The sequence below is a fragment of the Sciurus vulgaris genome (assembly GCF_902686455.1).
Source record: "Sciurus vulgaris genome assembly, chromosome: 10".
In the NCBI taxonomy this organism is placed as follows: domain Eukaryota; kingdom Metazoa; phylum Chordata; class Mammalia; order Rodentia; family Sciuridae; genus Sciurus; species Sciurus vulgaris.
The window spans coordinates 23041867-23059374 of record NC_136470.1 but is presented as its reverse complement, the minus strand read 5'-3'; the positions used below and the strand labels follow the sequence as shown (position 1 = coordinate 23059374).

At 36.4% G+C, this 17508-nt stretch overlaps 1 protein-coding gene across 2 annotated transcripts in view; it reads left to right on the top strand.

Annotated features, from left to right (window-relative positions):
* Positions 1-5478: 5478 nt before the first annotated feature.
* Positions 5479-17508, top strand: part of NCAM2 (neural cell adhesion molecule 2) — a 506280-nt gene continuing 494250 nt past the window's right edge. Inside the window, exon 1 of one of the 2 annotated variants that reach the window (XM_079155717.1) lies at positions 5479-5744. In XM_079155717.1, the coding sequence (XP_079011843.1) occupies positions 5690-5744 (55 nt within the window). In that variant the 5' untranslated portion in view covers positions 5479-5689. The remainder of the gene's footprint in view (positions 5745-17508) is intronic. The other variant, XM_079155716.1, reaches the window with a different exon arrangement.

The window sequence follows — 17508 nt, the reverse complement described above, 5'->3', positions numbered from 1 at the left end:
TGACAATGTAAAATGTTTCAGTACAAAACAAGGTAAAAAAGATGTCAAATAGTATTATCATAAGCTATATAAAGAAAACATATGAAATATTAGGATAAAATATTCAAGGGATGCACTCTGATTGATAAGAATAAGCATTTATGTTTTTTCACATGTATTATGTAGGGATTTGTGAAAATTAAGTATTGATTTATAATATAACATTTACAACATTTAGCTTTGCTTTTCTGTTCTAATTCTTTTTACATAGCCATGCTGTTTATTCTCAGGTCACTTTCTTAACTGGGTGTTGAATTCCTCAGTTTTAAGAAGGTAGTCATATCCAGTAATAGTTGTTAAATATGTATTTATTTAAACCTGAGGATTCATGACAAAGAAAAGTGGCAGGGGGAAAGTGTCATTGTCCTTGAAAATGAGTAAAGATCGTCTTATGTAAAAGTAAAATATTTTTTTTTCTTAAACATTTCACACTGAAATAAAAGTATACATGTGTTCTAACAATGGATATGGGTTGATTATTAGGTGGAATACTGAAGGTTTATTGTTATATAGGAAGAAATTCTATTATTGTCACTAGTACCTGCAATGGATGGAAGTGTTTGTCTAACTTAAAAATTAACAGAAACATAATTTCACAAAGGGAAGAACTAAATGATTCTGTGCAATAAGACATTTTCAAATGTAATTCATTTTCAACTTTATTGCTGCTCAAGAATACATTAATATCCTGTGTCCTATCAAATCTATAGTTCTGTGGGATCAGTTGCCAAGTATGAAGGATTTGTTATCTAGTATGTGATAACTGCCCTTCACATGATAGGATTTGTGCAGACTTCACCTTGGTCAATATTACCCATGGACAAAATGTGACTTCTGAGTGCCGTAATCAATATTTGGGCAACCTGCATTTCACGTCATGATCCTTGTCATATCAGAAAGGTTCATTGCTACCACTGCTTGATTCCTTTTTTCCTTCTTACTTTGTCCTGAATATATTCTTGAAATCATGTCAATCACTGGTTTGTCAATGTGTTGCAGGTTTGTTACATTTTTTACTCTGTCCATCATTATATTTGGCAGGGATGATGTGGTGAAGAAAAATATAATATCCCCTTAGAGTTAAGAAAATATTATTCTGGCAAGTGGCAAATTATAGGAAGTTATTGCATAATTTCAGAGTGAAGTGAGCAGTTATTTGCCCAGAGGGAGCGTGAAGTAGCCATGAAGGAAAATGACCCCATGTATCTTGAAAGAAATTAAAAAGTAAGAATCAGTGACAATCAGTACCATAAATCTGCCTCTTTTATTTCTTAATTTTAAATAGAACAGTTAAGAAAGTAAGGCATTTATAAGAGAAGGTGTTAAAACCGAAATTCTACCACTAAAGGACCTACTGTCATATACTCACAAGTAGCTTGGTAAAACAGCTAACATGTCGTTATTTCAAGAAAGAAGATAATATTTTCAAAGACATGGTCATTAGAAAAAGTGGCATTAATGGAGAAGAGAAGGCAGTAGCAGGATCATCTATTTATAGAGGTTTCCAGCTATCTGTCTATATACACAGTGGATATTTTTCTTCCTTTGTGGTAATAAAAAAAAAAAAAAAGCCAAAACAGGCAATTTTCTAGACAAGTAAATGAATAGGTATAATGGTTTGTGACATTTTAAAAATATAAATGAACACATGGAATGTCCTGTTTCCTAATAGTGTGATCTTAACGCACATGAATTCTGTCAACACGCAGAGTAAACAAAAATAACACTGGAATAGGGAAATAAAAACAATGTTTAAATGCTGCCCACAGCACACTATTCCTCCTAGGCTCCACGTGCAGATTATATACCTGCGTGATTTCTGTGGGAACAGATTGCGGATGTAAGAGGCAGAATCTCTTCGAGAAGATAATTTCCACATATAATGCACCTTATCGTTTTCTATCTCTCTGCTACTCCTTCATGTTCATTTTATTGATTCTTCTAAATCAAATTTATCTGCTTTCATTTAACCATGCATTCAGTCCTGTTGGTATTTCTTACTACTCAGCTTTTCATAGATTCCTGAGTTCTGTTCAACTTGATTTTATTTTTATAAATGAAATAACTAAAGCACCAACTAAAGCTCAAAAATATTTCCTCAGGTAGATGAAGAAGTGGATAAATTGTCTTAAATGCAAGTTATGAGTCACATGAAGGAGGGAGGATGGTTTCTATGCTTTTGATTTCATACACAGTGTACATGGCTTAGTCATATTCACAGATCTGGTACATTTCATATTAGGATGCAATGTCTGTTGTGGAAAGCAGGCTGCCTGAGTGAGGAAACAGCCAGTGAGTAGAGATAATTTTTCTATATGTTGCCCTTACACTGTCAATCTAATAAGAAGAGAAACTGACCTAGGCAAATGAAGGCAAATCACTTTGTTACTGCAATGGTAAATGAATGTGCTTGTCATATGAGCTCTGGAGAGGCACTTCCACCTTTGGCTAAAAAGCAGTTGATGCATTTTTTTTTTTTTTTTTTTTTTTTTTTTTGAGTATGTGACACCCTGCTCTTGAGACCACTCAGCAAACTAAATTTAGGCTAATGATGCAGAAGTCATGAAAGGCTTGTTTGATAAAATTGGCTTACAACTTGCAATCTGGCCTCTAGCCCTGGGGATGGAGACAGTCACTTCTTTATTTATCTTCTGTGGCACTAGGGATCAAACCCAGACCTTGCACATGCCAGGGCTAGGCCAGTGGTCTCCCACTGAGTTAAACAGCTACCCCTGCACAACTACTTCGTGACCATCTATGTCTGGATGAGAAGTTTCAAATATCAGGCTTCTAAGCCTAACAGGGTGATAAACCCTCTTTCCAATTCAATCCCACCTTTGTGTTTTAAACTCTGTACTTTTTCCAAGTTAGGCTGCTCTCTGTTTTGCACATGCCATGTGTTCCCCTGGCAGGCAGGCTTTGTTTAAGCTCCTCTCTATCTTACCCATGTTACTAATTTCTCCCTTATATTCAAGGATTCCTGGAGTCTTTTCTCATTTCTTTTATCACGATAGCAGTTCACCTTTGGTTATGACATTTTACAATCTGATTCTTATGATAAAATTCTGTATCTTTTGTTGATGTCTCATCTCCTCAACAAGACCATTAGCCAGCTGAGGGCAGGATCAAATCCTATGTCACCTTTGTTATATTCCTGAGTAATAAGATTCTGTTCATTTGCCTTTTCCATATACATGGATATTTTCTTTCCGTCACTTCTCCACACACATGTGCATGCACAGATACAAACACACAAGTACAAACACACAATGGACTTTGTATCTTATGATAAAAATATCTAGCCAGAAATTTTACTAATGCCTGAAAAATCATTGCTCCCCTCTCTCCTCTAAGTCCCCTCACTCTAAGATGACTCATTGTCTGAATCTTATTCTCCTCTTGCAGAATAAGTTCAGCTCTTGGCATGAGATAAAAGTAACTTGACTTCTAATAACAATTTTCAGAACTATATTTCCCTGATAGCCTGATATATGTATGTGTGTGTGTGTGTGTGTATGAATCTTCCATTCAGTCACTCCCTGTGTCAGGGTGAAAAATTGCAAGCTTTCTGGTGAAGAGGTTATTTGGCACAAGTAGTATTCTTTCAGCTGTTTTCTGTGATTTTACATGTGATCCCCTAGAGAAATCAAGAAATGGTAAAAATGTGAGTCATTTGTTTCTCACACTTAAAAAAAAAAAACTGATATTTTAATCTTTTCCTGCGAAAAGGCTGACCATGAACTTAAGTACAGTTCATGTGACCCAGAACCAGTGAAGGGTGCACAGGGGCTCTCTTGGCAAAAGAACTTCCTAAATATATTGCCTGGCATAAAATCAAGAGGGAAGGGGAGGTTCTCAAGCTGTGGGTGCAGAGAGGGCTTCTGGTTAGGCCACAGTGTACATTGAGAACATCCTTTTCCTTTGTCTCTTCTCAATAACTCCATACCAGGGTGCAAAGAAAGTGAATCTTCTGTATAAACCCTTCTGCCTGGGGAGAACTAATCATCACCAGTATCTCCCCAATCCATGCTGGCTTGTGTCTATGCTAACCAATTCCCTTGGCTTCCCTGAAGTCAATGACACAACCATCTGGGCAATGAATCCCCCGGCAGGGCTAGATTCTGAGTTCTTCCATATTTCTATCCCATCCTATTTTTATGTCATCATAAATAAGAAGAGAACCTGGGTGCTCCCTGAGGCAATTAATTATACTTTAAGAAGCCAGAACAAAAGTGCAGACTAGAGGAACTGTTGTCGGTTCCAGCTGGTCGCCCTGACCCAGGGGCAGGGAGACAAGGGCCCTGGGGCCAGTGATTGTGCCTCTTACTTCGCGTGTTCCACAGGTTTGACATTCAATTGACAAATCTTTTCCTACCCCTCCAGAAGAAATAATGACGTGTCTCAACCTTTAGGTGAGGAGAGTTAGTTCTGGGTGCTTACCACCGCTCCATCACTTAAATTTACACTTGCACATGCACGCAGTGTACGGGTGGGTGGGAGGTGACGGGCCTCGGGTAGGATCTCTGCACAATTCATCATTATACATTTACAGGACCTCCGTCGTTGCATTCCTGCGGGGACCTGGTCAAAGCTGTGCTCTAGGGACCACAGGCAGAGTCAAATATGTGGCGAGGAGAGACTGCAGAGTTCTCTAAGGACGCAGTTAACACTCAGCCTAGTTGAAGCAGCCCCTCCCATGTCTCATCCGCCTCGATGTCCCTAAAGATACCTGTTCTCAACAGGAACATGTAAAGAAACACCTGCACATCTTTCCGCCTACCCTCTAGCGCCAGAGGAGACCGACATTGTAGATACTAGAGGACAATTGCTTTCCCTCTGCCGTGGCGGAGTGGAGAGCACGGGAAGGGGACCGTCGCTGAAGGTGCCAATCTGCTCCAGGTCTGAGTAAAAGGAACGATCTGGGAGAGACGAAGAACTCTCTCCCGACACCCCGCACGAGCTTGAGGAGAAATGCGAGCCAAGGAATTTATCGCTTGCCCCATGGTCTCCCCCAGCCGTTGAGCACGGGTGCGACTGAGGTTCAGGACCAGGAGGCCATCTGCAGCATCAGCAGCGGTATCAGCTCAGCTTCCCCCAAGTGGCCAGCGGGTGAGGAAGCTGGGAGGCTGCTTGTCACCTCCTTTCTTGGCCCAGGGACTTCCGCCCGCGTGAGGGTGGCTGGCAGATTGAGTGTGGGACCATCACTCGCCGATGTACTCCTGCCAGCCCGATCGCAGCAGCACCTCTATCTGGAGACACCGGGGAGCGAACCTGCAGCTCCGAGCTCCACTGCGGACGAATCCCGGGGCTGCGCGCCTCCGGGTGCAGCGTCCGCCGTGCAGCGCGGAGGGATACGCCTCGGCCGCGCCTCCTCGCTCGCGTCCCCGCCCCCGCCTCCCTCCCGCCCGGCTCTGCTGCCGCCGCGGCGGCCGCTGCTGCTGCTGCCGCTGCCGCCGCTGCTGCCTGGATATAGTGCGGCAAGGAGCGGAGCTTGCAGTCACTTTGCGAGGAGGAGCGCGCGGGCTGCGGGCGGCTGGGGCACCCCGGGAGCGGCGGCGGTCTAGCAGAGGTGGCCGTGGCAGCGGAAGGTTCTCTCTCCAGGGCTGGACTTAATAACTTTGGAACTGTCCACCAGTGTCACGTCCTGAACATGAGCCTCCTCCTCTCCTTCTACCTGCTCGGGTTGCTTGTCAGTAGCGGGCAAGGTAGGAGTGTGGTGCTTTATTGCATTTACTTTCCCTCCCCCTTCCACCCAACCAAGAGAGGCAAAGAGGGAGGCACAGGAAGAATTAAATGAAAGAACTAAAGTTACAGTTATTGTTGTTGTTGTTATTATTTTAGCTCCTTCTTTTAGCTGCCCCTCAAATTGTGTCTGTTTTGTTGAGACCCTTAAATAAGGAAAAGAAAATACAGAATTGGAGATGGGCATCAGTGAGCAGGAGATCGAGGCAAACTGCGTCTTTTTCTGGGATTTTAGCTTTCTGATTTTCATTTTCAAAAACTGGATGAGTATGTCGGTGTGTATTCATAGTTAAATATCTGAGGTTGCGAAAGGAATGGGTACAATGATGTTTTACAGAAGCAGCAAAAACTATCAGCATTAAACTAATTTGTAAAATATCTGTTGTATGCAAGAAATTAGAGACTCTTTTCCCCAAACCAATTCCTGACTATGAAGTGAACGATGATGGCTTATTTATGTAGGAAACTAAGAGAGGGGCCATAGATGTTGTGTGTAAGAAAGCAAATGGATAAAACTAGGGATGTGTTGCAGTCATTCATTTTGACCCCCACTCCTCCCCCTTGTTAATACAGCAAAATTGAAGAATTTTATAACATCAGATTGCAATTACACTGTAGGGGATTGGGGAGGTTGTGGAGAACTGGTGGGAGCTTTTATATATATTAAAAAAAAAAATAGCCTTGTAGAATAACCTAAGGGAGAAATTGTGGAAGCTACCTCTGTTAATCTGTATAAAAATAGATATCAATTTATCTTACTTCTTTTGATAGTGCACATTCACATGAAATATATTTATAAAAAATAGAAACATTTTCAACTGTCCAGACAAGTTTGGACATTTAATTGAGGAAACAAAATGCTAAAACATGTATTGGTTGAAGTCTTCACAGGAAAAGAAATTATCAGTAATTTTGTGATGTGTAATAATAGAAGATAATATATTATCAGTGTTGCATGAAATTCTTTTTTTAATAAAATAATAAATTGCGAGATAACTTAAAATATCTTCACTATGTTCAATTCTGAGCATTTTTAGCCTCTTCTGTGTTGCTCATTTGGTCCAGCAGGGGGTGGTAGAACTCCATTTTATGTCCTGAAATGGTTGCTTCTGCTCTTGCACACAGAGTCCTATCATTCTTCAGCCGGGCTTGACATTTTGGATGTGAAAACCTTCCTTTCTCTCTGCCCTTCTCTTCCCCAAAGCTTTAGTGTCAGTGACTGAGGAAACACAATTGAATGCAGATTTTATGTTTAGAAATAAGAATGCAAATGCTGGATATTTTTATAGTTTGTGAAGTGTCTCAGTAAGATCCTGCTCATTTTCCCATAACATGGAGTATATAATATTTCAGTCTTAGAAAAATTGCAGATATGTTCATCTGACACCAGTATTATCTCAATCTGTTAGTTCCACCACTCTCATACACTTATTCCCTGCAGATAATGCTGCTTTAATTTTTTGGAGAGCTGCTGATTTTGTTTAACTGTTCATTCATAATATAGACTGGATATTTCTTAATATTAAGAAACAGAACTTGAAATTGCAGTTAAAATACAATTGTAATTAGGTAAATGTAGATATTATGGCAAAATATGGAGCATAATAGGAAGTAAGTTTATGGAGACTTATGATTACATTGTGAGTGGTTTGGAGAAGAAAAAAATGTCTCGGTTGTGGAGACTGTACATTTATCATTGCAGTTATTAACTGTGCTGGAATTTGGGAATACAAGGAAATCTAAGAACGTTTAAATATCTAGATTTAAATGGTACACCCAGACGTACATAATTTGGTTCATCCATGTAACCTATATTTGAAATTGTGATTTTGCTAATTTATAATCAGAATGCAAGGTGGTTATAAAGAAGGGCTCTGAAACGGAAGCATGCCTGTAGGGGAGCCCATATTCACTGTAATGAAACAGGGTAGAAGGAGAGCATCGTTGTAAAGAAGATCTCTCTATTTGGTACAGTTTCAAAATACATAAGACTTATAGAGCCATAGATGCATATCAGAGGAACCTGGCTTTTGTGAGGACGAACATGTAGTGCTTCTGTGCCATGTGTCTTAATGAAGTCAGAGATGCTTAGAAATAGAATTCCTCATCTTGGAGTCTAATTCCTCTGTGCTAGTGTTTTGTTCTGCAATTAAGGATGCAAGAGCAAGTATCAGACACGCCACTGGGAGCTGTTTAAAAAAAATGGGTCTAGTGTAACTCATAATTTTGTTTATTCTTTTGTAAATAGGGCCATGGAAAAGCCACCAGTCAGTGATCCCTGGGCTTGCCTTAGAAATACTAAAACCCCAGCTTGCTGATTTATGTTTCCAACAATATACTTGCAGGGGATTTTATGAAGCATGATTGAAGCTATTGCTTTGGAAAGTGGTGTGCAGTTAGACTGGGGAAAGGCAACGATGATGTATTCCCTTTTAAGTAGTCAAAACGTTTTGAACCGCAGCAGTTGAATTGGAGAAAATGACACAAGTGAAAAACTGACTAACTTAAGTGGATGCCAATACCATAATTAGCTAATGAGACCTAATAGTCCTTCCTACTTCTAACTTTCAACGCAACCTTATTGTTCTGTAGTGAGAGCTTTTTTACTGTAGCAGAAATGCTCCTTTAAAAGCCACTCATTTCCACTGCAAGATTAATATCTAATGAAGTAAGGTTATAATTTAAAATTGTCAGGTTTGATTTTGATTGTCCATGTATGGGAGATTTTATAATTCTGTAACTTTTGCAATTATTTTTGCTTTGTATTCAAAACTTGGTCATCACCTTGGTGGTTATAATTCTCAAGTGATAACCTGCATCTTGGGTGAACAACAGTGGATTTGATGCTGGAATATTTGTAAATTCAAATTCACAAACATTTTAAACATTCCCAGTGTCATTTGCTTCTTTTAAAAATTGCCCAAGCATGACTAATAAATATCTCTCTGTAAGTGGTTGTTCACATGTATGAAATAGAAGCAGGGTTGTACTGAAATCTAAGGTAAAAACAGTGCTGTTCACATGTCTTGCAGTCCAGTTCAGCCACACATAGTTAGAACACTTATTTAAGCCAAACTCATATGATAAGTGTGTTTTTGTATGAATTGCCAATTTAATTGGTTAAACCAGGCATCAGCTTACATTTATTCTTTTGGGGGAAGTGCTAATAAACCATTGTAGAGCACAGGTGTGTGAGTCTACTAGTTTCAGGTCTATAGGAAATATTTCTCCAAACTTATCCTCTGTCCAAGTTGTTATACAGTTTCAGCCTCTTTTATATCCTTTTAATGTCTATCCTGCTCTAACTCTTTGATGCCAATGTCTTTGTCAAAACTTTCTATTGCTTTCTATTGAATCAACTGCATATTCATTTGCATTTAGAGAAGATAGGCCATGTAAATTAATTAACTTTTTTTTTTTTTTTTTTTTGTCAATGAACATCTCCTTTATGTCCAAGGAGTTAAGCAAACCATTTTCTCGCTTTGGTTTCTCATGCTAACTCTGAGGCTACAGAACAAGAAGAGAAGTTGGTGTGTCCCCAGTGTCAGATGAGCTTCTTCAATGACTCAAGGGGGCTTATGGTCTCCCAGAGGTGAGATCCTGCTAGAGAAGCAATTAATGGAACAAAAGAACCTCCTGTAATATAAGAAGATAGTCAAACTTTATATAATTTTGTAAATGAAATGGACTTATTTCCAAAATAGAGCAATGAGACTGAGACATGAGCTGTAGATTGAGGGTAGTAACCAAACTGAATAGTGTAATTTGCTTTTGCCTGTTTCCTGGTGCTGATCTGGGCTCAAAGGAACAGGATCCACAATCTGAAGATTCTGGAACTGGTCCTGCTGCACCATTGGCTTTTTTGACATTTGGAAAATCATTTTAACTTATCTGTTTTCAGGGTCATCTCTCACAGCAGTGAACTTTAGAGAACATGAAGAAAAGTGCTCAATAAGTGGTAGAACAATTCTGAATTGCTTGTTTTTTGGCTTTTTTTTTTTGTTCAAAATAAAATTAATCCTCTGGGTGTTGGTGTAAGCAAAATTTGTTTAATAAGTTTAATATTCCTATAAAGGCAGTATGATTGTTTTTCAAGTTATGTTGACCTAAATTCTAAATTCCTTGAACCTTTTCTACTATCCCAATTATATTGAGGATAGACCTATTTAAGAGATTATAAATTAGAACTAATTTTCAAAATTATATGACTTTAAGATGCAAGCATGCTTTTATGATTTTATTAATTCTAATATTCCTACACTTCATAGAGCAAAACTATCTTTAATGTTCAGCAAATAAAAGCACTTTTTTATGGTAAACTTTAATTTTGTAATAACTCGTAACTAATTAGTCATGATAGTGCTGATTGCAAATAGTGAACAACGCTGAGTGTCTTAGTTGCAGATGATAGTGTCTTAGTTGCATGTTCACTCATACCACTGACACTTTATCAAACTCCAGAAAACGTTTAAAAGGCTCTGATGTAATGAAACATACTTGTCTGAATTTAAATAATTAAGAGGCATGGTGAAGGTGTTTGATAATGTTTATGAGCATAGCAATCAAAAAAAGATGAGAGCTTAAAGACTTTTCTTGGTTCTTTTTTGTGTATTATAAAACAAAAAAGGGAGGGGGAAGAACAGTGGGTCTGGAATCATAAGAGCCAGAGTACTAAGAGTCTTGACTTTGAAGAGAGAATTTGAACTTAGAATCACTCTTTGCTCATTTGAAAATGTGATATGATAATGTTAACCTTGATATTCAGCCATGAGAAGTCATTGTGATAATAGGTAAATGTAGACACCTTGTAAAATGCCAAACTCCACTACTCCAGATATTTATACATTTTAATAATAGGTTTAAAGATAAACTTACCTACTGTTCACAAAATATCTCATTTATCCAATTGTTAAAAATCAGCAAAAGCTGCTCTATAACTAAAGGTACATATTGAGGGGGTGAGGTTTATCAAATTCATAGTTGACCATGACTCATTCATCACTTACTCATTTATATAGAATGTATCAAACACCTGCTTTGCGCCTGGCACCTCATTATGCAGCCCTGCTAAAACAATTTCATAGGTTGTATAGTGAACAACTCCAGGGGGCGCCACTTGGAGTCATAGCTATAGAACTCATTTATTTTCACAATTTTCCAGCAGATGGCAGTAAAAGGTCTTGAGGACTGGGTTGCTCTTTTGTATCATGAATCCTTATGGCTGGTATTAGGCACCGGATGCTTAGGATGAGCACACAATTAGAATAAGTGACATACTGATGATCAAGTAGAAAATAAATGGTCACTAACTAGAGCTCTGGTCTCCAAACAATTTAGTTCTCCTAACACCAATCTTTTGCATAGATTAAAACATTTAATCTAGGGGACATCTTCAGGTCAAAGTAACAGATGTATAAATTTTATGTCATATTGTCAATTAATACAGACTTGGTGAGACCTTAATGGTGAGCACCTTATAATGCTACAAACCACTTTTCCCAAGTGTTTTGGATTGCCTTAGAACTTGATATTCATCAAGAATTCAATGGACTTTTATATGGATGAAGAAATTTTATCCATATGTATATGAATGAAGAAATTTAGGTACAGAGAAACTATCTGATTTGTCTCTATCAGATAGTAGTTATTTGGAATTAGATTTTTTTTTTTTTTACTTCTATTTCAATGACTATTTTAAAAACGTATTTTATGCTTTTGTTTGAAAATTTGCATGCATGTAGAGAAGTGAGTGGTGCAGATAATTCCATGCTTATTGTTGAGAAGACAAAAAATACAAATTTAAAAAGCCAAATAAGTATTTGGGAAACCAATAAGCTGTTTGACAAAATGTTGTTAAGATGACAAAAGACATCAGATAATTAATTAAAAATAAAACGGTCTGAATCCGTGGAAGTTTAACACCTAGAATGAACAAAAAATCATTGAGTATTCACTAACTCTTAGGCCCAGTTGTAGCAATCCTCTAAAATTGTTAGCTTATTTGTATGTATGTGCTCTTTATATGTGACCATGATGGGCATAAAAATACAAATACTTTTTTTTTTTTTTTTTTTGTACAGACAGGGAATGAGGATTTGAATTTGAGGCATTTCCAAGTCTAGCCTCTAATGAGAGGCTCTCCAACAGGGAGGTTCAGAGTAGAAAAGGTAAATGGAGAAAAGCATACAAGGAAGGAAAAAAATGAGTGAACCTATTGTAGGAAAGGAGACAAATGTTTAAAAGACAAATAATCCAGTTTAATGTCTCTGGATTAGGGATTTATTAAAGTGTTTGCTTTCATTAAATAGGTTGGAAAGGTGAATTGCTGGAGTCATAATGAGATATTGGAAATGGGAGGTAGAAATGCTTTGAGGCCAAGCTAAGTTTGACTTTTGTGTAAATCTTTGGGAGCTGGTGTTTGGCAGGAATAGCATGATTTAAATTGCTTTGTTTTTAAGTCTACTGGCCAAACATAAGATGAACCAAAGGAAAATGAAAGAGGAGTGAACACAACACATTTCTGTGGAAGAAATAATGGGTCTTAGTAATGCTTTCAATTTAGAAGGTTGATAGGAAGGAGAAACTGGAAAATGGTTGTATCTTAATATAAACAAGTAAATATATAGGGAAACCACTCATTTATAGCAATTTTCATATCTGTTATCTTTTTTTTAAAGTTCAGTTTGAAGTATCTATGGGACAACTTGGCATAAACATCAGTGAAAATTTTGGAAATGCAAACTACTGGTTTATTGTAATTTCTTTTCAGAATCACCTCTCCAATCTTATTTATCATCTGTCTTTATTTCATTGTTTCATCACCATTTGTACTTTAAATATTGTTTAGTATATATCTGACATTTGAGGTAAAATTTCAGAAGTATGTGGGTAATTTTAGATTTTTATTACAAATTTTCCATTTAAGTCACTTTCTCTGTTTAATTCATTTGTTTTTATTTGTATATCTGGGCAACTAGAACAAAACAAAGCAGAACAAATTGAAAGAAAATTAAAGTACTAGACTGAAAACTAAAATAACACATACAAAAAGATTTTTGGTACCAAACATGTATAGTTGAACAATTTTTTTATTAGTGTTTTATTAGTGTTGAAAGGAAGAGAAAGGAACTAAGACTTTTTGAGCACCTATTTCATGCCTGGGAATTATGCAGGAGCATACTCACTCATTATCTCATTTAATCTTGACTAAATAATCATTTCCTACACTATGCTCCTGAGATTGTGACTGGTTTGCCTGGAGCTTTTAAATATGTCATGCAGGCTGACACCCCAAGTGTACAGTACTTTTAAGATATATTTCAGTATATTTTTGTTGTTGAAAGAAATACAGTGTGTGTCTCTTTGAAACATCTTAAAAGCCACCAGTAAATATGGGAAATGCATAATAATGCAGGAATTGTGTTGATCCTTACATGATTTTTTAAAGCTCATTATTTTTTAAGTGGTTAAGACCAAGCTTTCTCACAGTTAAAGAGAATACCTTAGCAACATGTGAAGACATTGAGAAAAATATGAAAAGTCAGTCTGGCTGCCTTCCTTTAATATGGGTGTTAGTTTGTTGAGTGGCTTTAAGGACAGCTTGATTTCTACTACGTTATGTACCTGGCAGTGCAGAAGTAACTCAGAAGAAGCCAGGAAGTCACTCTACCCTGCGATGATTGTTTGTTCACTTTGTTGTTTTTATTTTTTAAAGGCTTCACCGTGGTCGGTAGTTTTCATTTTAAACTGCATGCTCTTCTGGACTTGCATCTTAATAGGAGTTGCAAAGCTAGTTGCAAAGCTAGGTGCAAACACTAGCAGAGGCTCTACTACAATAGCATTCCAACTAAGATCCTGATGGTTTTTGTTAGTGCTTGGTTACAAATTTATGCAGGTTTTGTAGGTTTGGCTTCCTAGTCCTGTCTTTTCCCATAAACCATGGCACTTTTCATTGCATGATTTTAAAGACACCAGAGTTTTCTGGAGATGTAAATATTTAGCTGTGGCACCATCTGCTTGCCTCTACTTATAAAATAAGACCATTTAATATGACTGAGACCTGTAGTATGAGTACATCCCCACTTAGGAAAATAAGCACATTTTTACTTTGTTCTGAGTAATAAGGACAGGGTTTGTGGATCTTTATTCTATTATTGAAACTTGTCTATTCCCATGGGGTCTTTTAGTACCTCTAATACTGAGCTTCCAGAATATTTTTATGTTTACTGTTCTACTTAATTTCTCTCTGATCTCTGATTATTTTCTACCAATCACATACATTGAACATATGGCCTGAGAAAAGCAGCTGCATTTTTATATTCTAACCATAACTTTGCATCATGTATGAGGAAACTGCTAAACACAGATTAGATAAAGATTAAAATATAGCCTGAAGAATATGGCATTTAATTGATTAAAATTTTGATTTATGATATTTACATGCTTTTTATTTTTAATATTTGTTAACCTAGATAAACCTTTTATAACTTTCTATCACCCACTGAAATTAAGCACATTTTCAATTGTCTGAAAATAGACTCCTTTTCATAGTTTTTAGTCATAGAATAATTATTTGCAGTATAACTTTTTGATGCTAATGAGAATAAAATTATATGGCAGTTTACACCAGGTAAAACTCTTGAATTAACAAAAGGTTTGAGTTACATCATATAATTTAATAATTTCAAATATACATACCATATTATGTAAAGTGGATAAGTTGATCAAAGCTATGATAGTCAACTTTAATTCAACTATTTGTTGTCCTACAGTTATAAATTGAAAGATAGTGTTTCTGAATTTAAACAGAAGAAAATGAATGACAAAGAGGTGAAGTTATGTATCCAAGAAGAAAATCTTAAGAATGGCTAGGATTTGATATAAATATTTTACTCTAGATACATTATGTTTTTCTATTATAATTTCTCTGCTTTTATCTAGCTGCTTCTTGTACTCATATGAATGAAGTAGCAATTAAAAATGATTTCTTAGTAGAGCACATATTTTCTATTGTGATGCTCTTCCAAGTTACTTTTGGACTGAGTTTATTGGATGTTACTAATTATAATTAGAGTTCTATTTCTCATTTCAGCTACTTGGGATGTCCTTACTGAGACTGATACTTTTGCCTTTTATTCATTTACATAACCTGTTTTCTCAGCTTCATTGGTTGTTTTTATGCACACCCAATAAACTTGTCCCATTTCTGGAATTCCCAGGTTTGAACCCTTGTTTATAAAGCCTGTGTCTTTCACACTTTCCCTGCCTTTCTTTGTCTGGGAAATTCCTCTTGATTTCCTTTAAGTCTCAGCTTGAGCCATCTCATCACTGAAGACAACTTTCATTCTTCTAAGAAATACAAATTAATTGCTTACTTCAGACTATTCATTGTTCAAGGCATTGGAGAGCCAAAGTTGATAGTGCCCTTGAATTCTGCATATCAGACTTGTTCTCTATTATGACCTTCCAAGTGGACACTTGAGAGCAAGATGGCCGTTCCATGCTGGTTCTGCATTAAGTGAAGTGTATCCCTGGATTATAGTGGTTGCTTACCAAATATGCAAATATGTGCTGATTGAATATTTAAATATTACCCAGCAAAAGTAAACCAAAAATGGTTTTAAAATGTATTTATTCTTGAGTTTAGAGAGGTCTGAATGTTTATTTCAAATATTTAATTTTTATCACTGCCATGCTTATAGCTGACATTCTATAAATATGTGAATGTCTATAACAAAGTAACAATGATTATTTAATTTAGGAGGAATAGCAAAGATGACCTACTTTATCCCTTTTGTTATCTCCTCACTAAAAATTAATTCAGCTCTAAATAACACAAACTGAAAGCTTAGCTGGGGATGTAACTCAGTGGTAGAGTGCTTGCCTAGCATCTGTGAGGCCCTGGGTTTTAATCCCTACCACCACAAAAATAAAACAAACACAATTTGTCTAGAAGATTTATTTTATTGAAGTCATACCTGAAGCACAGGAGAAGGCTATATAGTTGAGGTTTTAAAAGTATATATATAGTAATAGAAATAAGACAGGGGGATAGAGGATATTGATAGTGGTATAATTAACCAGATAAGATATTGTCAATAGTAAATGTCTGATGTGTCAATACAGCAAGTAATTAAAGTCCTCAACATCAAGATAATCCCATGTGGTTAATTAAAAGTTGATTATTCATTCAATGCTTATTGGAAACCAATTCTAAACTGTATATATAGAAAAAAAGAGAAGCAAGAAAAGAATGAGTTTTTAACCTTATTTTTTCACGTCACAGGCACTTGGATTTTCAATTTTTTAAAACTGAAATTTCATTTAACCTCAAAAATAGTCTTTTATCTGCTACCCATAATTTCTTTCATGTTATTTCAGTGTTTCCTAGGTCTGAATTTAGTGAAAAAAACATTTAGATTAATTGGGCTGAATATATTTGAATACATTTTTGAATGCTCTAGAATGTCTTTATTACCTGTTTATTTAACTGCTTACCATTTATTCACTTATATCACCATTATTATGTATGCCACTTCTAACTTGAAAAAATTTGCAATGAGAGGCATTACTGTTGCTTCTGATTTATTCATTTTTTGCTTTTATTTCATCCCTCAAATTTCACGTAATTTATAATTGCTTTAATTAGTTATCTAGATGAGTCATTTTACTTCAAAGCACCCTCAAAAGCCCCATGCTAATGCATTGTACCTCTGGAGGAACTGCAGGTGGTTTGCAATTTAAAACAAAATTCAACATAGGTTATTAAATGGCACTTCGCCATCCTGTATGGTTCATGAAAATCTTTACAACCATATCCAAATGGATATGCAATGTTCAATTTTAATATTCTCATGTTCCCAAAATAACATTTCTTAGTATGAATTTCTGACTGTTATTCAGTACTTTAAGTTGCTATTCTATGTTGTCTTTCAAGTCCCTGTTTCATTTCTATTCTAATGAAACATTTCATTAAAACTATCCTCCTTCCTACACTGTGCATTTATACAGTGGTTAATAAACAGTGATTTCTTTAAGCAGAGCCTATCTCTCTCTTGCTCGGAAAATCAAGAGATTAAGTCATTGAGTATGATTGGAAAGGGAACTTTTTATTGTTCAACTTTTGCTTGGCTCTTCCTGCTCAACTGTCTCTCAGCCTTCTACCCTGCCCTTTATTTGAAAGGTTCCATTTCTTAGGCCATGTGCATGGATATGCAGTTATAATGGGAAGAGTAAATTTTTACAATCTAATTATGACTTCTGCTGTCTAAGCTCCAAGCAGAGGTGCAGGAAGCTGAGGTTGAGTGATAAAGGAAAGCAACTAATCTTTGTAAAAATCAATCCCTGTTTTGTTTCAGGGAGGAGGAAGCACAGGTAAAAGAGAATGGTGATGTGGTTGTGCCAGATGTTTGAAGAGCTTGGGTAAAAAGTGAGATGGTTATCTGCATAAAAGGGGAGAAGTAGATGTTCCCTAACACTTAGAGTGATTATTAAGTCACTTTGCTTCCTCTGGGAACAGTGTCTTTTAATGAGTATTTGGTGAATGAATTGAAAAAAAAAAAAAAAAGGAAGAAATTCTGTCAGGTATTGTGCAGAGTCTTTTCAATGGGGTTACTTCAGTTTTTATTCAAAACACATGTGGAGTTGTTAACTAATATTTTACATGTGAGAGAATTGAATTCAAACTTTAAAAGAAAAAGGTATGTGGCATCTAATAAATGAAAAAAA